We start from the raw sequence: 23,469 nt of genomic DNA on the forward strand, positions 1-23,469 counted from the left end.
GTCTCGATTCCCTGTTTCACGACTACTCCAACATCCTCGAAACGAGGTTGTTTAGGAGTAGCAAAATTTACATTTATTTCTTATTCGACACTTACTTCTCTGATGTTTACATCTGAGAAGTAAGTGTCGTTAAGTAAGTGACGTTGTTCATGTAAACACCGAGGCCTGGGAACAACTTTTTGTCTTTAACAACTTTAAAATACAATCATGTGTGACGAACAAACTTTCGAGGCTGCATATATTTGTTTGAACAAAAAACCCGTTAAATACTACAAATCACATTGAGCGTGTACTTATGACGAACACCTTCGTATTGCCATGGTAACGATGTGTTACAGTTCCCTGCATCGATTGTAATTTTAAACAAAGAAATCACGACCTTATCACAAAGCTTTAGCCTGATTTTTTGTATAAAATCTACTAAAACTTGATTAGAAAATAGCTTAGTGGCTGAATAAATAAGTTGGTAATATCTATTGATTATAAGTTAATAAAAATAATTACAATGAAGTATAGATTTGCATCAAATAAAAAATGTTTTGTTTCCAACAGTTTGTGTGCAATTTTATGACTTGTATTATAACATCGAAGCAGGCACTGTAAAAGTTTGTAGCTTTGGTATCAAATTGTGAAGCCTAGATTATTTTGAAGAAAGAAATGATAAAATTCAGCGAAATGTTGGGAATTTTTATTGTTGTGATGTTCTCACAAATGGGTAAGTTTTGTCAATGTGCGAAAACTAAATTAAGAAAATTAAACTTCCTTACTTGTCTTGTTACAAATATAAATGGCTGTTTGGGTTGAGTTTGATCACCTGTTTATCCGATTTGTGTAAAGATATGTTATAAATTATAAAACTAAAACACAGAAAAACATGAAACGATTAATTAATCTTCAACAGGCAAAAATAACCTGATACATCACGACGGTCTAAGCGCAACACTACTACTGGGTGAACAATCAAGCTGTATAAACGCTTGGCTGCCGCGATGAAAATCTTTCTGACACATCCAGTCAATGCATAGGGTGATATAATAAAAAAAAATAATAATTTTACATTTCTGCTTTTAGACGCCTAACCAAATCTTAAAATCTTATAATAAAGCAGTTATATAATTTAGCCGTTGGCCCAAACTTTAAATTTTTCCTTCCAAGGAACCAACGAAAAGTTTCCTTTCGTAGAATTCGATTTTGTTAAATCTTTTCTCGGCCCAAAATGTCAACCACCTTAACTTTTCGTTAGCACTAAGATTCGAATTTCTTTGGGCAGATATAGCAAATCAATTAATGGTCGTGAACCAACGACGCAAAAATTGGTCGCAAAAGTAAAATTTACAATTGTGAAAATGTAATTTTGTTTCGCATATTTGTTCTTAGGAAATTAAAAAAAATTAAAATGTAATATGAGTCATTACCCCACGCATAACTCGATAAGCTTCTCACGAAACGATACCATAACGATGCCATAACGATAACATAACGATGAATTTTGCATAGTTCAATCAAGGAGGTTCAATTGAAAGAGAAAAAAAATCGCGGCAAACAAAAAGACGGGACAAAATCATCCCGTCCCGCCTCTCTCCAGCATTTCTATTGCACGTCATTTTGTTCAGTATGAAGGCAGTTTACATCACGTAATGCCAATGGGTACGCGCAGACAAAAAAGATAATTTATTTTTACGGTGGCCGAAGTACTTCAATGCAAATAATGTTTTTTTGAGACTTTTAAGTTTTTTGTTTTATTTTTTAACTATACTATACAGTGAGCGTCTTTGTTATCCTCAACAAAGCTTAAAAAAGAACTGAGTCAAGTTGATTCTCTTTGTGTGTGGCAACCTCCACCCCAGGGCCTGTAGCGTTCTTTGATATAAGGATAAACAGCCCTAGCCTTTTTTTTCTATTTTCGCTTTTATTATTCTTTTCAGCAGGAAATTTGCCAACAAAACGTGAACCCGCAAAGGAACCTCCGTGGGGTTTTTTATTTTGTGGGTACAACACCGCGTAGTACTCACGTTGCCACAGCAGGGGGTCCCGCCTCTGTACAATCCTCAGGGTAGCTTTTGTTTTTTGTACTCCACTCTGACCAATTACATAACTTAGTATGTCTCACTAAGCTTCTTCACAAAATAGTTGTCAAACAATGTACGTACTTTTACATAAATTTACATAAATTAAACTATCTTTTTTAGCCTGGTCTGAAGTCCCGAGGATTGAATTCGTAGCTGGAGGTAAAACGATGAAAGAAGGCGAGAGACTTGAGATGTTGTGTAATTCTACGCATAATGCTTCCTATTCTATTCATTGGAGCTTTAACAACACAGCGAGACACGAAACTGTGACAAGAGAACGTATTGTTATACCTGCAGTGAATATCACAGATAGCGGTGACTATTTTTGCGGAAGGTATAACAAGACTGATGGAAAATTTCTTGCGATGTCAGAAGTCGTCACCATAAATGTACAATGTAAGTTGACGGAGGGCAACGTTCTTTGTGATCGAGAAGACGGCGAAATAATGTACTTATACGAACAAAATTCATAAAGGAAAAAATACCTAGGGACGAGGGTGGTATGAAGTTTTCTAAAGGTTTTGAAATATAAAAATAAATAAAGAAATAGAAAAAATTATGCAGAAGCCAACTTATCAATTAAAATAGTTACATCGTGAATTTGTTAGTTCAGTTTTTCTTTACATATAGCTTGAGCTATTCTTTTTTAGCCTTGCCTGAAGTCCCAAAGATTGTATTCATAGCTGGCAGTGAAAAAATGAAAGAAGGCGAGAGACTTGAGATGATGTGCAATTCTACGCATAATACTTTCTATTCCATTCATTGGAGCTTTAACAACACAGCGAGACACGAAACTCTGACAACGAAGCGTATTGTTATACCTGCAGTGAACAGAACAGATAGTGGTGACTATTTTTGTGGAAGGTTTAAGACTGATGGGAAGTTTCTGGCGAAGTCAAATGTGGTAAATGTGAAAGTGCGGTGTAAGTTAATAAAGAAAAATTTACTTCTTAGAACTTTTTTTATAAATTGGAACACTTTTTAAAGTTATCGAGTTTAGGTGCTACAGATAACACGAAAAGGAATAGCGTGTTTCCAGAAGAAAATCATTTAAAACGTTTCGTGCCTCCCTAACATGGGGCAAGTCCTATTAAATTTTCTTCATTTCTAATTTTTTAAATGTCTTTTCACATGTTCTCATTTAACCGACTGGTGGCCTTGTGGCCAAGCGTTCGTTCGGGTTCAAATCCCGGCCGAGTCATGTCAGAGTCTATAAAAGTGTGAATCCAAGTGTGAATTTTAACGAGTTACACACCTTTTCTTTTACCAAAATATGCTTTATAAGAATGTCCGTTAGGTTAAGTTATAAATAATAGGTTTATTGTTTACAACTTTAGAGATATAGGAATACTTTCGGGGACAAAAACGTTCGAAAAAAAGTTGCGTATCAAAAAAAATTTCGCGATTTGCATGTTTTTGAACAAGTTTTGCAGAAAAAACTTTTGCAAATCAAAGAAAAAAGCTATTTTCGGCGTGAAAAAACTGTTGCGAATGAGCAAAAAATAAAACTTTTTCTCAATTTTTATTTCTTCAACTTCCCACTCAGAGTTAGTTCCGTAATCGGTTTCTCCATCTTCACTGAATTTTGCTACCACATAACAATTCAAATTCTTTTACCGTGTTATATTGAACCTGTAGAAGACAGAGCCGTTGGCAACCTTTTCAATTTTGTAATAACTTTACCCACAGTCGTGAATTCATTTATATATTTATTTATACAGCATTTTTTTCAGTAATGTAAATACTGTTTTCAATAAAATAGCTGTTAAAATAAAATAAAATCAATAATGTGAGATATACATAAAAATATTAAAAACTAAAAACATTTCACGAGGCAAAAATAAAAACGTATAAAAGTCATTAAAACGCAAAGTTAATCGCGAGAGTTTCTACCTTATTCATAACAAAAGAACGTGTACTGTAGAAGTAGAAACTTGAGTACTTTAGCCTTTTTACGGTAAGAATTATCAAAAACAAAATCAAGATGATTCCAAATGTTTTTAAATACCAAAAGAATTGGAAGTTTTCTTATTAACAGGTACACTGCAAAGGTTAAGCTTTTTATGATTTGAAAGTCACTTAATTTTACAAAAAGATTAAAAGGGTTATAAAAGAATCTTTCCTGGATAATATTCCAAAAAAATTTTTTCCTGTGAATTTTCGTCGGAATAATTGCTTTTGTGACAAAATATGATATTTTGTTAACATCTGAGTTCGATACATTAAAAAGTTTGAGTTCGAGGTACCTATCTAGATTGTGTTTTTTAATTAAACGAAACAAATGCCAATTATTTCTTTATTCAAATGAAAAGTAGTAAATGCTCCAGCATCATAAAAGTGAACCTGTGATAAGCGCTTAACTCACCTTGTTCTTGCAATGATAACCAGTGTATTTTGTTCTTTTTGAAAAGTTGAACAAAATGGACGCTTAAACACCTGATGAAAAATTCCAAATAATACTGTTCTATTTTTTTCACTGCACTTTAATTTTCTGTTTGTAGAGTTTGTTCATCAGAAAATTGCGCGAATAAGAATGTTCTAGAAGCCTTTAAGGAAGTTAATCTTGCAGGAGATAATCTAGGTCTGAGTTATCCAGGAGCAATTATTCACGGGAGGTATTCTGGTTATCCTAGTTGGTCCCAACATAGGACACATAGGATAACATAGGATAACATAAGATAACATAGGCCGTCTTTTAATTTCGTCGATGTCTTTTGCTTATGTTGTCGTGACCAGAGTTCATAAATATCCCAATTTACAAAATATTTGCACGTACAATATCGGCGCACAGACATGTTGTGCGAGCATGCATGTGTCTACAAACCTGGGTCCTGGGAAGGAGTTTAGTGTGTGTTAAAGGTCACGCGGGGAATTATTCTTTGTAACAGGCGCAAAATCAATCTTGCGCGAAATTGTGTCATACAAAAGTTAAGAACATAACAAGTTGATAGTCAAGTATTAATACTGAGGTCATGAATTAACACAACAAGATTTATTTAGACATGGATACACCAGTGCTGAAGATTACACCAAGTACTGTGACAGAGGAAGGAAACCAAATAACAATGGTTTGTGACGTCGCGGACGCGATGCCAGCTGTTACTCGATATAGTTTTGTCAAATCAGCTGAAAGATATTTGACACAAAGCACAGATTCGTCAACACATGTTGTCACCTTAGCGACGGCGAATGACACTGGTTATTATTACTGCTCAGCGCACAACAGCATCAAAGAAAAACGCTCAAAAGAAGTCTTTCTCACCGTAACAGGTTCGTGTTGTTTTAACTTATTTATTTATTTATTTATTTATTTATTTTTATTTATTTTTATTTTTATTTATTTATTTATTTATTTATTTATTTATTTATTTTTGTCCTAAAAGTGCTGATAGTATTATCAAGCAATAAAATATTTGTATTAAATTTCGCAAATTTTGCAAAAAGAATTTAACGACATCTTTTATCTCAAGTTATGCCGTTCTTCAAGGTCTTTCTTAGCCGGCGAAATGTCACTAAAGTAAAATTCATTAATAAAATAGAGATATATCACAACAGCGTTTAAAACGCAAATTTACTTTCACGGCTTTTTGTTTCTTAGCAATGCTGCAAAACGCCCCGCTAACAACGTCCTCAATGTACTTTACAGTAAGTAAAGTACATTCTTGTGCTCGTCCGTTTAAAAGGGCTGTTAATGAATTTAGCAGTACTGGTACTAGTTTAAATTATTTAATTAAAGCGTAAATTAAATCGAGAACTTTCTGTTGAATGAGATCAACCTTCAAAAATTCGGCAAAGAAAAGGTTCAATGAAAACAAAAGATTGGATCCACCATTTAAAGCTTCTCTTCTTGTATCTTTTAGAAGTTTTGAGTGTCCCTGTGGTTGAATTTTCTTCAAATACACCTTTGATTGGACAACAGCTGACCATTAAGTGTGCTGTTAATTTCTCTCATGCTGACAAATCAAGTAATCCTGTGCAGTACACGTGGTATAAAGATAAATCCATGATGAAATTACGTCATAGTCGGTTCACAAAATCTAAGTTAGCGACAAGCGATTTGGGTGAATACGTATGCACAGCTGGAATAAATCGTTCGCATACCGTGTACACGAAAACATCCAAACCAGCTCAGTTAAACGGTAAGCTTCTCTCCCATGTCAATATTTTCTTTTTGTATGGATGTGCCCGGGTACTTGAGTGCCTGAGTGCTAATATAATTTAAGTGTAAATATGCTTTTAAACCCCAAATATATTGTGACACAAATCTCGAGTTGATTGAACACCAGTTAACCCGTATAAAATTTCCCGTTTAAAAAAATTAGGCATTCGCTAACTAGGAAATTTCCCACAGTTAAGTTTTGTCTCGTCGAATTTCTATTTAACGCGTGTATAATGTACTCGTTTTCCTTAAAAGTGTTTAAGTATCATTCTTTATTAATTGATATTTTAGGATCTATCGAGGTAAAGGTTAACTCGATAAGTCAAGAAGAGAGAACAGCCGCAAGACTAAAATGCGATACAACCACGGATGTTTCGGACGAATATGTCGAACACAGTTGGAAAAAAGACGGTAAAGATTTAGACGAGTATAAAAATATTTCCATCATACCATGGAAAGCTGATTCATTTTTAAGAAATATTGCAGGAATATATGTTTGCGAAGTGAGAATATCTGGTAAAGTTAACGGGCGGAGTAATAGAGCGAAAGTTAACGTCAAGTGTAAGTGGTTTCAAACTATAACTATTATTTGTCTATTTTGATAGGTTACTGTAATATCCTGACTTAAAGTCTTTATTTCTAAAAAATTAAAGAAAATTAATTTACGACAGCTTTGAAATAAAGTGTTTATAAAAGAGGGTTCCTCAATGTCAGTTTAAAGCAAAAACAAAAACGTTTTCGAATCAGTGTTGCATTGTGGAATGTATTTTCAACGATGTATCACATATACATACTGTATTTACTCGATTATTCCCGCCTCTGTAATAAACCCGCCTTTTTTTCTAGTATTGAAACCTTAATCGCGTGGCGGGAATAATATATTGTCAATACGGTATATTTAAAATGGTAGCGCTGTAAGAAAATCAATAAACAGGATCTAGTCATGAATATTATTTCTTCCAACAGCAGTTACGCTATAAACGTAGCATAATACTTAGCTGGGCTAGTTAGATAAAAAATTAAGACTTGAAATTTCGTCCGACAGCTCAGGCACCATCAAGAATTGTTAAAAATCGTGTTTCACCGTTTTAAATAGAAGTGACTGAATTAACGTAAACAATGGGTTTTTAAAAGGTAACCAAAAGCGACGGAATTTTTCTACACAAATACTTGGTGCGATTTTCTTGTCCAATAAGATATCCCTATTGATGTTCGATTGAACTCCCAAATTTTTATATTAGTGTAAATATTTTAGATAATGATCGCCCTAAATTAATGAATGTTGGAAAATATAGAGGAGACAGCTCAAGAAATGTTGTACATTGCAATACAAGTAGCAACCCAACTCCGGAAATAACTTTCTATGAAAATGGGCGTGTGGTTAAAAGAGGTAAAGAAAATGAGTACGTAGTCCAGTTGTTGCAAACAGAGAAGAAAAAATACTCATGTGGTGCCAAAAATGGAGTCAATAACAACAATGTGGAAATGTCTAATTCCATTACTTTTCAAGGTAAGAAACCAAACTAGTTACCAGTGCACATGTGCAGCCGTTCTCTCATGATTTAAAAAGTACTATTTTGAGGTTGTGGGTGGGACATCAGATCTCTTAATGAAATAAAAATGTGCGAATATAAATATGTTTCTAAACGTAGCCTAGAATAACCTCGCTTGTTCATGGTTGATGTTACGAAACCTAGAATAACCTCGCTTGTTCATAGTTGATGTTACGAAGCCTAGAATAATCTCACTTGTTCATGGTTGATGTTACAAAACCTAGAATAACCTCGCTTGTTCATAGTTGATGTTACGTAACCTAGAATAACCTCGCTTGTTTATTGTTGATGTTACGTAACCTAGAATAACCTCGCTTGTTCATGGTTGATGTTACGAAACCTAGAATAACCTCGCTTGTTCATGGTTGATGTTACGAAGCCTAGAACAACCTCGCTTGTTTATTGTTGATGTTACGAAACCTAGAATAACCTCGCTTGTTTATAGTTGATGCTACTATTTAATATTTATATTACTTGAAATTGTAACTTTGGAAACTAATATACCTGGGCTGTTTTGGCCCGCCATCCTTGTCTGCAGGGTTTGTTGCCTGATGTCAAAGCTGCTAGCGCATACTTGACGGCTAAATAGGTCACAGGTCACCCCCCCCCCCCTTCAAACATACTTCAATTTTTCCCGTGTTATTTATCTTACGACTTTAATTAGTGGTAAACATGTGAAATTTGCACCAAAAAATGATTGTATTTAAAAAAATGAATTTAACAACTGACCTAAGATGGTCTGTAATTTATCCCTAGTGTCCATGTCTTTAACCATCCCTTGGAAACCATCTGGTGACCAAAATGCACGTTATAAATACTTATTTAACAAATACAACACTCTTACAGCGCCCCCAGAAAAGATGCAAGATGTCCTGGAAACAAGGTTGAGAACTATAATTCTATGAAATTTAAGTCCTGTAGGCTACCCAGTCTCAAAAGGAACTTTTTGTTCTAACTTCAGCCTCGGGTTGAAGACGAGAATTTAAAAACACTTCTTATTTTTTTTAGCAGCTCACACCGCAGAACGAGAGGATTCAAACAACAGTAAGTATAACCAACCTAACTTCATAAACAGACCAATTTTTTCTTCATTACAAATTTTGAGAACGTTTACAGCTGCAAACTGGAATTGTTGGAACGAGGCATTTTTAGAAAAACAACTCCCTTTAAGCCTGTCAAAATAAGAACTTACTTTGGTTATTCGAATAGATACCACATCCATTAATGAATGGTCCTGATGATTACTGACGTCAACATTATATTTTCCTACATATCCAAGCCTATACGCTCGTAATGGTAATAGTCATATTAAGACCGTGGAAAAATCCACTTAAGAAAAAGAACAATGAAAACATCCATTTGAATTTAAATGGCGTCATCAGTGACCCATTGATACACAAAGATGTTTTACGATCAAGAAAATATATAGAATCGTGTCCTTTTGACGAAGAGTTAAAGGATATTAGGGTTTGAAGGTTTCCTGGTGACGTCATTAACCTGCCTGTTCCGAAACAGGTGGATTGACCAACGTTAGGACGTCGGTACCATTTTGAAATTATTTGAATTGTTTTTTAAATTAATACTTATGTCAGCATAGGCAATTCTAACATACCCAGGGGTATAGACCTCTAATTTCAACAGCTCCATATTCTAGGAATTTTGAAAAGCGTTGCTCACCCAACTTAATCATACTATCTAGCCGACTGCATAGCCTTGTTTGTTAGTTAACCTGCTTTGGTCTTATAATTTTAGAATTAAATCATACGTAATTTGTATGTCGTGTGCTACGGCCAACGACTAGTCTGCTATAATAATACCCTTATTTTTTGTTAATGTTTTCTGGTCATTGATTTGTCTACGTTTCAGAACCTACGATCATTGGTGCATGCATTGGTATGCTTGTCCTCGCTTTTCTGATTATTCTCGTAGTTTACAAGATTTACAAAACGAAAAAAACAAAGCCACAGACAATGGAAGAACCAATTTACGAAACCGCGGACCGAGTTGTTTTCCAACAAATCCCTGAATCACCGCCACAGAATATTTATGTCTCTGCAAAAAAGGAAGTCCCTCAAGCAGTTTACAGGCGAAATAGCCTCAAGGATAGCTTGGAGGTGGAGCTGCCAAAACTCGGTGCGCAAAAAGACATTGATGCGAAATCAGTCGGCAGCGAATCACCCTACGGGTGGGTGAAGTTTGAAAGTGATAACCCATACGATAAAGTGACATTCGAGTCAGAGAATTGATTTAGCTAACCGTAAAAATTAACAAAGTTGTTATGACTATGCATATTCACCATAATTTTTGACTGTTTTTTATACAAATTTTCTATTAAATAATTTGACTTACATTCTAGACTAAACATTCAATGTTATATCCGGTTGTTCGAAAATAATTCAGTTAAAAATTTCAAAATTAAAATCGTGGTGTAGCTTATAAAAAAACTTGTAAGAAACTATTTACATAAATTTAAATAAAATTGAATAAAAAATAAATGTTTGCGAAGGAAGGAATTTTCTAGATGCTAAATACCGTAATTCGTTGCTTTGCATCACTTTCGTGAATTAACCGAAAAAGGGGGTCCACTCAATTTTAACTCCTGGCGGCATTTTCCTGACATTTCTTTGATAGACATTTTCTCTCATTTTCTCAACTATATTTGTGCAGAAATTTCATACTTATTAGAACTTTAGATCACGCTAAAAGACACAATTGTAAACACAAAGGTAAATAGACTGTAGATCTGAAATTTAATTTCTGCCAAAATTCTGAAAAAATGAAAATATTTTAAATTTAATAAAAAAATTACTGGCATGACTTTTCTCTGACATTTTGACAAGATTTTAAGAATTCCTGTGTTGGAATAAATTAATAAGAAACAACAACAACAACAATTTAGGTACACGGTACCCGCGTCATATCACCACGACAGACAGGGACACTAACTGTTTTGGCGAAAAATTTCCCTTTCTTCTTTGAGAAATATACCTACTTCCCCAAGATAAACAAATAAACAGATCGTGACTGCACAAGACAATACCAACATGCGTATGCGATACACATTATCCACTCTTGACTGCCGTTGTACTTCACAGGTTCATCTCGGTTTTCATTTTTTTTCACAATCGTCATTATGCAGTCGTCGAAGCTGACCAGTATAAACAATCACGTTGGGTTTTTTACTGAAATACAAAAAATCTGATGTAAAACGAGCAAACGAACGAGCGAGCGAACGAACGAACGCCAAAATAAAGAAAAAAAGAAAATCGAGTTAAACTTCCAGCAACCATGAAAAACAAAAGCAATAAACCTACCATATAAAACGAAAAATAAACAAAAACAAACCTTGGCCAACAATCAACGTCGAGCTGTGACAAACAGATAAAGAATGAAAATTAAGTTTCGCTCCGTCCAGTTGAAGTTGTGTGGGAACACGTGCATCTTCGATATGACCTAGCCCCAGCCTACCATGTTTGCCACTTCCCCAGCCATATACTTCGTTATCTGAAACAACAATTACAATCTCTCAATTTATACAAAGCTTTAATGTGATGTGAATTTTCAATAAGCTACACAAGTATACATGTTACGCAAAAGATCATCTCATTTTTTGACGAAAAAGGTCAGAATTAATCACCCTCTCTCACGCTCCCGCTACCCCCTTACCCCTGCCGCCATCTATTACCAACCCCTATTCATTCATAGCTCCATGGAAATGTACCCATTTTGTTGACACACTCTCTACAACTATTGATTTGAGGAAAAAAAACCTCCTCTGTAATAATCCAACCCTCCTTCCCACCAACTATGCTACCAAACGGTATGGCGCATATGGAACGTAAGTCTACACCACAAAAATAATTTATTCATCATTTATAACCAAACAGCAAAAAAGTAAACGGACATACTTACGTTGACCTCAATTACCCATACGAGAAAAGTAGGTTTACATATACAGTACTGTTGAACATCGAGTCAAAGTTTACTGTAAATACCTGACGTCACAATAATAGTATAAGTATCTCCGCAACCAACATGCTTTACACCTTTTTGACTCATTGATTCAACCATTGCTGGTCTGTAGTCACCATTGTCGCGTTGGTAACCGAGTTGGTTATTTTTATTGTTTCCAGCAGTATACAATCGGCCAGTAACTAAACAGGTGAAGGATACGTTTTTCGTTGAATTTGTCGTTAATTCATGAGACGATACGACAATTACGTCAAAGTTGTCGCCTTTCATAACATATTCAAAATAATACTTTATTGACAGAAATTTTAGCGGAAAGAATAATTTGCTGTTTCACGTATATTTTAAAAATTTTTTTTGAAATTCAATTCAATTGATCATCCGCAAAAGTAAGATCCTGCAAAGCTCAGTAAACGTTGCCAATTTACAAAGATTAAAGTAACGGCTTTATAAGCAACAAGCCAATAAAACGTAACTCCATTTCAAACACAAAACAAGTTGGCTTCATTTCTTTAAGCCTACATATTTTATCTTATAAAAAGAGCAAGATCACAGGCTAGATCATTTTAAAGAAAGGTTATTTAATAAAATTATACAGAGGATTTCAAACATAAAACATCCGGCTTTACGATAATCGCTCAACCCGAAAAAAGAGATACTTATCATAAGTGGGTTAATAATTACTCCTCATGATAGAAATTGATAATGCGTTTAACCCTATTTGGTAAGAATTTTTTTGCACTTGTCGGTAGGGGAGGGAATAAAGTGCCTGTTGTTTATAAATTCTGATAGGATGATGCCATCAGCATATTTGTATGGCGTCACCAGAAATTTTAATATCGGACAAAATAGAACTTATCTAAATGGTTTATCTTCCAGTTTCTACACAAAAAAAGGTCAGTAATGTAGTTCTATAGGTCAGATTAGAAAACTTGTGGCAAAATGTTTGAATTAATTTTTACGATTACTACGTCAGTGACATTTTCCATTTTAGAGGGCTTCCTAAAGTCAAGGTGTCTCACAAATCTATTGACTCAACTTCAAGGTCATTTACCTGAGTAATATGGTGACTTTTCAGGAATTTTGCTTTGTTTTTCAGGGTCTTAAAGGAAGATTTTTACTCTTGGAAAGTTTTAACATACGAGACTATAATGAAATTGCCATCATGAACTTAAAGTAATTTATCTATGGCATATCTCACTGAAACCTGAGATAAAAAATAAGGTTGTGTATAACATAAGGTACAGATAGTCCATTCCAATAGTTTTGGCAAGTTCGACATTACAAAATTTTCAGAGTTTTCTTAAAAATTTAATTTAAATTTCAGGGTTTTATGCGACTTGTTCAAAGTCGCCTTAAAATTTTCAAGGTTTTCTGACTTTTCAGGGCCGGGTAGCCATCTTGAACGTGGATTAATAAATTGTGACGTCATCGAAAGGTTCCAATCATAAAAGAAATAACAGTCAAAACATTTTCTAACATTTGAGTAAATATTTCAGATGACATAAATTCGACGCAGACAATTTGTACCAGCTATAAACTACTTTACTTTATTTTGATTTTAACACTTTGCGTTGAATGGTACCACTGAACTTCATAATGTCATATCTTAATCGACCGCCTGAGGTCAGTTATCAGTTTTGAATTTTGTTGCACAGATTTTACTCACTCAGTCATGTATGTTTAAGATGACTCCATCAGTCGCTACGTAGGGTCGACCCGACGGTGATGACTAATTTATATGAAAAAAATGTAACAAAGTAAGGCAAGTCCACGCGCGTAGGTTGCTATTAATTGACATATTAGCTCATTCTATCTAAACAAGGGAAAAGTTGACTGGCTCTCGCACCGGTGTGTCACTGTACTAGTAAAACTATTAGGCACTAAACACGAGACGTATAGAAAATTTATTGACACACAAAGGAGAGTGGGAGCATGCACGTTTGTTTTTGTACATTCAACTACTATAGAAATACCTCAAAATGTACCTGTCAAAAATGCCGTGTGAACAGAACCTGCAGATATGTTGATGATTTTCTCCTGTGCGAGAGGTTTACATGTAAGTTTCGTGAATATCAGGTAGTCTTCGTTCGTCGGCTTGCGACTGAGTTCGTCTTCATTTAGTACAGCTAGCTTGTTGTCGCTAAAATTGTATTCAAGACTAGTTGTGAACCTTTAAGAAATCAACGAAAATCCCATACCGTTACTCGTAAACACCATCTTGATTTATCCACAGTGTCACGATTACTTGTTCTATATGTCATATGCTGAACCTTCAATTAAATATGCGTTTCAGTGAATCAAGCTTTCTTTAAGCTGTGTCTAATACCTGATTCACTTAAAATTCGCGCGCATCTATTTTTCAAGCTTTTTCATAAATTTCGCCTGCACTAAATACACTAAATTTAAAAAAGAAACAAAGAAATGTGACGCAAGAGTTGATCTTTATGTTGAATCGCAATAAAAATATCATATCTACGAAGTGTCAAAGAGATAGAATTAGGAACATAATTATAAAAGAGCTGTCTTTATTATTTTCTCGCGATTTTTAAGAGGAAATCTTTCTGCACAACTATTTCTTGCGGCATTTTTAAATGCGCAAAATACATTATTTGTTTACGCCTATTTTTCGCTTAAAATCGATTCAAATTTTTTCGCATTTTTGGGTATGAAAAAAACTGGGCGGGGAGTGGGTGGATAACTTTTTAGTGTTGATGAAACTTGGCAGGAATGTAGTTTAGCATAAAAAGAATAAAGAAAATTGGTAAGGTTAAAAATTTGCTAAAGTCAGCAATTTGCCTATGAAGCAGTCATTTTTTTAACCGCTGTCTATTATGACTCGATTGGATTGGTTGGCATGTTAATTTTGTTTGCTAAATTTTCCAATTTTGGAACAATACAGAAGGCGAGTCAAGTTGACATGGAAAGTCCTAAATTATAAATTCAATTCCTTTTACAAAAAGTAAAGATAGTACTAAAAGTCTAAAAAAAAACAAAAACATACCGATTGTTACCACACGTGTACACTGTACCCTCACTGGTGATAAGAAAGGAGCAATTTGTACCACATATGATGGATGTTGATCGAATCTTACTAGGTAGTGGAACAAGAGTTGGTTTCAAGCGTTGCTGTTTATCATTCAAGCCCAGATTACCTGTAAGAAACATGTTTTCTTATGATACAATTTACTTCATCTAAGTAACGAGAGTTTTTAGTTATAAGCGGTAGCTACTAAAGAAGCATTTTCTAGAGTAGTCCATATTACAATAGAAAAATCAATTTCTGACAAAACAAGGCATAAAATAAAGGTAATATTTTAGTGTCCTACCTGAGCTTCCCTTTCCCCATACGAAGAGTTGGTTGTCATCTGAAATATAGAAGAGTCATGTTAAGATCACACCAAAATATACAAATGGAATTAAAACAAGAAGATGATATATAGGCTGCCAAGAAGTGTAGCTATGTCATGTGAATAAAAAGTCGCTCAAATACTTCTTGTTTGAGTTCCAGGTTCGAATTTTCGGGCAAAATCACCCTTACAATTGAACCACCATAACTTTGGAGGACTACGTTGTCACGAAGAGTGTTCCACATGTTCTAGGAATAGGAGGAGTGGGGTACCCAACGGTAATAAATGTAAACCGTCTGGGTCTTGTCCTCGGCAAATAATCGCGGCTACATTTTCGAGTAGCTGATTATGTGTCGATTGAAAAAGAGGTCTATTAAATAATACCATCCCGTAAGAGTTAACAAAAGCCTTTTATTACGACAAACGCAGAATTTATCCCACTAGTTTTTACAGACAGTTTGCAATCAGACGAGAGGAACTTACTTGTAAGCGCCATGACATGAGCAGCTCCACACGACAATTGCACAACTGTGCAGCCAACTAAATCTTCGACTACTTTGGCTTTCGGTGAGTCACTTGTTGTGCCGTGACCGAGACAGCCTTGCACACCGCTGCCCCATGTCATTAACATTCCACGGTCTATAAGTGAGAAAGTTGTCCTGGTATAACTTCAAAAGCCCTTTATCTAGCAGAAACAATTTTAACTCCAATTTTTTGAAGTTTTGTAAATATTTTTAAGGTAACTTTTAAAAAAATTTCATGGGGTGATTTGTCGTCAATTTTATCTACTATCAGCGCAGACCTGTTGATGAGACATTAAAAAGAATAGTAAATACATACGAATTTGCCAATAACCCTTAAAAGGCTATAAGCTGCAATGAATAAAAAAATGCTCAGGTATAAGACTACAAGAAAATTTTTTGGGAATAACAAATTATTGGGAACTTCTGGTTACTAGACACCCAGTTGAAAGGTACGAACAAAAAAAAGGTTATTTTTTATGGCAAATATAAATAATAATAATTTTAATAGATAAAGCATACGAAACAAAAAAACTCAGTCAATAGCTCAGTGGTTGAAGTACTCGCTTTAAGTGCAAAAGTTTAGGGTAGATTTTCCATTGTTTTTATAAAAGCAAAGCTAAAATCGTACAGATGTTCACATTTTCACTGACAAAACACAACGAAGACGGAGAAAAACCTTTTAGGGCAGAACTTTTCATAGAATCACTTGTTGAGATTTAAGAAGTTTGGAAATACAGATCTCAAAAATTTGCAATTAAAAAAACGCTCAAATAAATTAAATGCTCAATATTTAGAAACAGAATAAGACCAGGACTAGGCTGGACAAGTAAAACAACAACAATAAAATAACACTCCAGGCTGAAGTCAAAAATTCCTGTTTCATATAAAAATTGAAAGGACCCAAAGGTAGTTGGTCAGAAATTTACAACTCAAACTTATTCATTCCACAACCGCCTTTAAAGACAATGGACAGACATATTCCCGCAATTAAGGAGACCACAATTCGCTGTAATAAGGTCGGTGGTCTAGTAATGTTTCGGGTAACATGTCCCAAGTGATTGTGTTAATTGTGAGATGTTTGAGTTGAGCAAATTGGAGCTTATTTATGCAGTAACTACCTTTGTGGTCTTTCCCTGTGGGCATCGGAAAGTTATATCGCAAGGGAATTGAATCAATACATTCATCACGACTACGGAACACCTACCTGTTTTGACAGCTACAAACTGATCTCCACAACACACTTGAGCAATGGTGGAACCAGAAAACTCTCCAATTATTTTGGGTGTTAGAACAGCTGAGCTAGTAGAGGAGTCTTTATCTTCCAAGATACTACTTTTCGTTGTCGAGAACGAGTTCTAGACAAAAATAAGTATTGTTTTGGCGTTTTCGCTTTTTTTATAAAACTAGAAAAAAAATCGAAACAAAAGCGTCGAAAGAAATTCAAATCGAAACAAGACTAACAAACACCTAAAATATACCATTGTCCTTGGGTTTTAAAAAAAGCATAAAACAAAAAAAAGCGAAATCGATGGCCAATTAGGTCGTTTTACTATAATCAACCGTACTGCAATTCCTCAGAATAAAAGCATAAATTTTCTCAACTACATTTGATTTATCATTATTTTTGTAATTCTTTGTAATTTTTCTTTGTAATTCTAAAAGGCAGATTTGTTTTTTATCAGAATAGTGCTTATGTCAAGCAAACAGGGTAGTTGTAAACACATATACCGTATTATGATATTGGAAAATTGCTACATCAAGCATCAATTACATCGAGGGTCTAGAACTGTGAGACGCAAACAGACCCATGCTGATAAAGCACTTAGATAGTTTAAAACGTAAATATGTAACGTGGTGGGTGTAGTTCTACAAAAGGTTAACTTAAATGTGTAACGGAACCATGAAGAGCGCTGAAGAAGTCACTAAAAAATCGAGTGAAGAAATTGGCACGCTTTAAAAAACTTTTTTTAAAAATAATAACAACTTAATTGAAACAACGCCTCTTTGTGTAATGTTGCCAGGAGTGTGAAGAATTTGATACACAGTTCTCAAAAGCGTGAACAACAAGCGAACCTACACCACGCGCAACAAAATGCTGAAGCTTACCCTCCCAAGAAAAAACAAGTTAATTTTACATGAAAAGGCTTGGAAAGTTATCTAAGATTTTTTATATTTTTTGAAAAATCTTAATTAATTTTTACAAATTTTGGACTTATCGTACTTAAAGTAAAGAATATCAAGAGAGCTATGAACAAAAACAGTAAAAATACATTCAAATAACAAAAATCTCACCTCCCATGTGAAGACTCTTCCATTAGATGTGAGTCCTAACTTTTTTGTGCGTCCAATGCAAACTTGTGAAATAAATTGGTCTGTGCCAGGTGCTTGAAGTACAGCGGGAAGCTTCACCCCACCTCCCCAACCATACACGATTGACGTTTGCTCAGCTAGTTGGCGGGAGGTTTCATCGCCTAGAGAGAGAAAGTAGTGTAAAAAATTCATTTAAAAGAAGCACACGCTCACACAAAAAAAGGTCTCTCATTCCTCTTGAGAAATTTGTCCATTAAAATTTAACTGTCAACATTTTAAAAGAAGACGAACTATGATGAAAATATGACCAAAGCTGGCCACAGATTTTAAACTTCGTAATTTTTATGAGGTTTTAGTAGAATAAAGGACGTTTTAAGATCAAATTTTAGGAGAAAACCCTAAAAAAACACCTAAATACTTATGGTATGCAATACGTATGTTACGTGGAAAGTTATTAAAGAATAATACATTGATAAACAATAGGAAGTAAGCTAAAAATGAAATCATATTAAACATCAGCTTGGTAAGGTCAAATTATCTTACCCCATGATGTGAATGACGTTGTTTTGTGTATGACAGAACTATTGACGCTGGACTTTTTGTTTTGGTTGGAACCGTACCCACTGAAACAGAAGAAAAAAATGAATTATTTCTTTTGAAATAAACAATAAATCAACTTGTATAAAACTTGTTCATTCTATACATTCAATGGAATGCCAACTTGATCATAACTTTGTGAGTTAGACTAATCTATAATCGCGGGCTAAGAGTACATGTTTTTAGGCATGACATTTATAAGCATCCGTAGGCTTAATTTTGGTCATTTTTTATGCGCAGCCTAAGAAAATGTTGTGAAGTTTTTATGTGTTTTGTTTCGTAGTTTTTCTTTTTATTCTTTATGTCTGAATGAACCAGCATTTAACCATTACTGATGTTCAATATTCAAATGCAATATTTTTTTTTCAACTTAGCATATCTTGATCCTGATTATGTGACATTTATAAGCGTATTCCAATAAATCTTCTTGCCATTGAGCTAACCTAACAATATTTCGAGCCTGAAAAAGTTGATGATGCTGAACACAATTAGACTATTTTGGGCCTGATCACGTTTTTCATAAGTATCCTTAAGCCTCATTTTAGAATTTGAATTGCTTATAAAAAAAACATGTAAAAAAAAGCCTGCCCAAATTTTTTTTATTACTTTAAAATTGTCCATTTACAGTGAATTTAACGCATCCAATTCAGGGTCATTCGCCATGAATAATATAGTGACTTTTCAGTGTTTTTGTTTGATCTTTCAGTGTCTTAAATGAAGATTGTTAATCTGGCAAATCTTAACATAGAAGAATTTAATAAAACTGCCATCAGAACTTTAAACAATTTATTTATGAAATATCTCACTGAAACTGTGATGATAGGTATAAACAATAGATTTAAAAGACTTTTTTTTAGTCATTACAAAATGTTTTAGGTTTTTTAAATATAAAATTTAAGACTTCTTAAGACTACTTGTTCAAATTCATTTTTTCCAAGGCTTCTGTTTTTTCCAGGGTCTGCTAGCCATCCGTATTATAATTTATACCACATGAATCTAATATTGTCTAAAATCTAATTGAGTAAGGGGGGATTTCAGCGACTGTTTGGTCAAAATATAAATATTTCATTAGTTCCATTACATTTCAAACAGTTTTTTACTTGTGGAAATATTCACCAGATCGCCAGTCAGCAAAACAAATTACTCAGAAATAATGCAGCTATTTTGAACAGAAAGAATATGAGTGGTAGTAATATAGAGATAACTCCCTATGACCTAAGCTCCAAAACTAAAAAAAGTTAGCAGTGACCTACCACAACTCATTTAACCTTCCAATTCTACAGCACCACTGGCCATGATATCACAGTGAAGTAAATTGCATTTTCAAGAAACAAAATCGTAATTAAAATGAAAATTTGATACACTATATTATGACTATTTAAAAGATAAACTTCTATAAAATCGTTGTGCATAGTAACTGCGTAATTCTTTTATATGAGACCACAAAAGTACGCCATATATCACAACTTACTATAAGCAAGGAATTCTTCCAACATCTGTTTCTAAATCCAGCAACGAGTTGATGAGAATAGGGGCAGCTAGTATGTGAGTGATAGCTGGCCTTTTAGCTGGATCAAGCTTCAATATGCTCTTCACAAGCATTTTTAGTTCTTCACTGTAAAAGTCTGGCATCTTTGAATATTCGCACCGTAATATCTTCCGCAGGATGCTACTTAAAGACTAAAAAATGTTTATCATTTCAATATTGTTTATGATGGAGCTGCTTTGTAAATTAACAGGATAGTTCATGTAATAGACAATATGAAAAAAAAGAGAAAAAAAAAGAAAGTTCGGATGTCAAGAAGACCTGTACAAAGAAAATGTACCAAAAGGTGTTCAATGGTATAATTATTATTTTCTATAAAATTATATTTTTTTTGTTTTAACTTATTATAACTTCAAAAATAAATTTAAAGATATTTATTTAATTATTCATTTATAATTGGCTTAGAAGAAACAGCAAGAAAAAAAACAACTTCTGAAACTAAACCAACACAACACAACACATAAATATATAAACTTTGACATGCAGTTTGTTTGTGTTTCTTCTTGTTACACCAAATTTTGAAGCGACTTACATCTGCGTCAAAAGCACGTTTGAGTGCAATTAATTCATACAAGATGCATCCAAGACTCCAAATGTCACTTGTTTTATTATATCTAAGTAAATTGTTAGTTAAAGAAAGCGGTTAAAGCGGTTAAATTAAATAAATCTGAATTTTTGTGTGACATAACTTGGTGTCGTAATAAAACCAAAACAATGATATGACAGATTCTATTTGTTGGTAAAAAATACAGCAACAACAAAATGACAGAAAAGATACAATTTTCCTTCCACAACCTCTGGTGACATGTAATGTGCAGTACCAACAGTCTAAAAAAGCAAGGCACAGACATCATGAGGTAAATCAAGCACATAATCTGAAACAAAAAAGATGACCTTGCGTATCAAGGCTACTTTGTTCAGTCTATCCTTTTTATTTCATAATTCATAATGTAACAGTTCGTAATGGTGTCTGGAATAATACTTTAGATATGTGATAGAGATGATATTTGAAGGAATTCCCAGAAACAAACAGTTTTTTTGTTGATTATTGCTTTATTTTCATAGGAAATGAAACAGAAGAAGCAGAATATAGAAGGCATTTCATGTGGGAACCATGTACTTTATGGAATAAACACGATTTAAAAGGAGTTAGAAATGAAATATTACGTCAAAATTATGATTAGTACCATTTAACGTCGGTTGCAAAAAAAAAATTTCTGTTAAAAGTACAATATCACTGTTTAATTTTGTTTTTTTATTTGTGAATTTTTTTCATGAAGTTTCAAACTATCAATTTCAAACTTTAAGCTTACTATGTTTGAGAGCAATACTAGAAAATATTCCCTGTCATTTATGAAAATATTAAAGCTGCCCTCATTGTCCAGTAATATTACTACTACTAGTCGTTAGCCTGTGGAAAAATCCACGGGTTCGCCTGTCCTTTTTATACCGCATTGAGTGGGTCTCGCTACCTGCGCAGCTAAGCTACTATTTTGCGTGACAGACAGACGGACGGAAGGACGGACGGACGGACGGACAGACGTATACGGGTATTATAATATAGATGATCAAGTTCTCTTGCTCAGGCAATAAACACACTTATTGCATATTAAAAAAGCTGTTGTTTTATTTAACAACTTGAAGGTTTACAAGGACAGCAAAACAACTCATGGTATCCAATTAACATCGGATTGTTTGATTATTGTTTTGGAAGATATTTACACCATTCACAACCGCTGTTTGAATTTTAAAGTCAAGGCATACTTCTCTGAGCAGACAGTACACTATCTACCCCAAAGTTTACTTACTTTATATGGAATTTTTAATTAACACATTGGTAATTTGGAAACATTTTTAATCATCAAGTAACACTTAGAAAACAATAAAAATTCACTAACTGTCATGGCGTTCGTCTTTGTGAGAAATTTTGATATCCCAAAATCACAAATTTTCGCCACTCTTTTTCTTCTGTCCAACAAAATATTGTGTGTTTTCATATCACGATGTAGTATGTTGTGGCTATGGATGTGATGCATTGCACGTGCTATTTGACCAAAAAATTTTAAAATCTCCTAAAACAAAACATATAATTTAAAATAAGAAAGTTGAAATAAAAATAGTCTTGTCAAATATGAAAAAGTTTGAAATAGTTCAGGGATAACTGTGCAGTGAAGTAAACCATGCCAAAGTTTTATGAATTTAATTTATGTATACCTTCTTGTTAAGTGCAAAACACTATGCAATTTAAAATAAAGTAACACAAAAATCTTTTTTGTTTTGTTTTGTTTTGAAAGAAAATACTTGATTACGAGACTTCTATTTGTAGATTTTTTATTTTCTATTTATAAATTTATATTATATTTATAGATTATAGATATTTATAGATATAGATTATAGATTCCCTCCCTACCTCTTCTTCCAGCATCATGCTCTGATCATGTCTCTGCTGTAAATAGTCGAACAAATTTCCACCTTAAAAAACAAAGAAAAAAAAATAAACAATAATAAAAAAAAATGTACAAAGCCTAGGTACATTACATTGGGTTGCAACTTAAAATATATTAACTTAATATTACAAAATATCCTAACACTGCTTTTTTTTCTTTTTATATAAATTCATATAAGCATTCTCCTGATCTCGCAATACTGCATAAATTAGGTTATACTTAAGTAATAAGAATCTTTGAATAAACATACTGGTTCCCTACGTGGTTGCTCAAACTCTATAACATTCTGATATCATATCTTGAAGTTCAAAATTAAAATTACAAACAAACCTGGTTCATAATCCATGACTATATTAAAGGTTTTATCTTCAACAAAATATTCATGGTACTTGATAATATTGGGATGGTTAAACATAGCAGTGACTTCAATCTCATTCATAACGCCCTTTCGTTGATCTGTCGTTAAATCATCAATTGTAATTTGTTTGATGATAATCTCCTTATGGTCGCTCTTTCTTTGGTATAAATATACCGCACTGTATATAGATAAATTAGTCATAAGTTAATAATATAAAAATAAAATAACATCTTGACTCAGATCACATAGAGAATAGTCTAAATTATTTTACAGATTATCACCTCTAAATTATTGTATATGTATTCAATCGAAAGGATTCTACTGCGAGAAATAGCATTCTTTCAAACTTGTAATGTAATGGAACGTACACTATCGATTCATAATGAACAAACAGATATTAAAAAAAAGAATCATAATTTCAAATAAATATAAATTGTAAGTGTATACAAATCATGCAAAAACAATCATACCCAAATGCTCCACGACCAACTGCTTTCTTAGTATCTAAATCATATTTTTCCATGCCCATGTTGATAGGGTATTTATTTAAGTTTATATCTAAATATAAAGTAAAACTAGAAAAAAAA

General features: G+C 33.6%; 2 protein-coding genes across 4 annotated transcripts; one reads left to right on the forward strand and one right to left on the reverse strand.

Annotated features, from left to right (window-relative positions):
* The first annotated feature begins 475 nt into the window (after positions 1–475).
* Positions 476–10,143, forward strand: LOC130630453 (carcinoembryonic antigen-related cell adhesion molecule 5-like). 2 transcript variants are annotated; one of them, XM_057443952.1, is made up of 9 exons: positions 476–715; positions 2,190–2,465; positions 2,720–2,992; positions 5,070–5,339; positions 5,930–6,208; positions 6,520–6,789; positions 7,484–7,738; positions 8,793–8,825; positions 9,648–10,143. In XM_057443952.1, the coding sequence occupies exons 1-9, from the start codon at positions 658–660 to the stop codon at positions 10,025–10,027; spliced, it is 2,094 nt and encodes a 697-aa protein (XP_057299935.1). In that variant the 5' UTR covers positions 476–657; the 3' UTR covers positions 10,028–10,143. The 2 variants fall into 2 exon arrangements, with proteins under 2 accessions (XP_057299935.1, XP_057299934.1); XM_057443951.1 differs by having other exon boundaries at positions 481–715; positions 8,790–8,825.
* Positions 10,055–23,439, reverse strand: LOC130630452 (serine/threonine-protein kinase Nek8-like). 2 transcript variants are annotated; one of them, XM_057443950.1, is made up of 17 exons: positions 23,353–23,439; positions 22,855–23,060; positions 22,488–22,549; positions 21,976–22,149; positions 20,856–20,905; positions 20,610–20,691; positions 20,003–20,211; positions 18,478–18,557; positions 17,917–18,095; positions 16,829–16,979; positions 15,584–15,739; positions 15,080–15,118; positions 14,755–14,905; positions 13,739–13,893; positions 11,777–11,935; positions 11,127–11,285; positions 10,055–10,963 (listed from the first exon to the last, which is right to left on the reverse strand). In XM_057443950.1, the coding sequence occupies exons 1-17, from the start codon at positions 23,409–23,411 to the stop codon at positions 10,947–10,949; spliced, it is 2,088 nt and encodes a 695-aa protein (XP_057299933.1). In that variant the 5' UTR covers positions 23,412–23,439; the 3' UTR covers positions 10,055–10,946. The 2 variants fall into 2 exon arrangements, with proteins under 2 accessions (XP_057299933.1, XP_057299932.1); XM_057443949.1 differs by lacking the exon at positions 10,055–10,963 and having other exon boundaries at positions 11,048–11,285.
* Between the last annotated feature and the right edge of the window lie 30 nt (positions 23,440–23,469).

The sequence above is a fragment of the Hydractinia symbiolongicarpus genome, chromosome 2, assembly GCF_029227915.1.
Source record: "Hydractinia symbiolongicarpus strain clone_291-10 chromosome 2, HSymV2.1, whole genome shotgun sequence".
Classification (NCBI taxonomy): domain Eukaryota; kingdom Metazoa; phylum Cnidaria; class Hydrozoa; order Anthoathecata; family Hydractiniidae; genus Hydractinia; species Hydractinia symbiolongicarpus.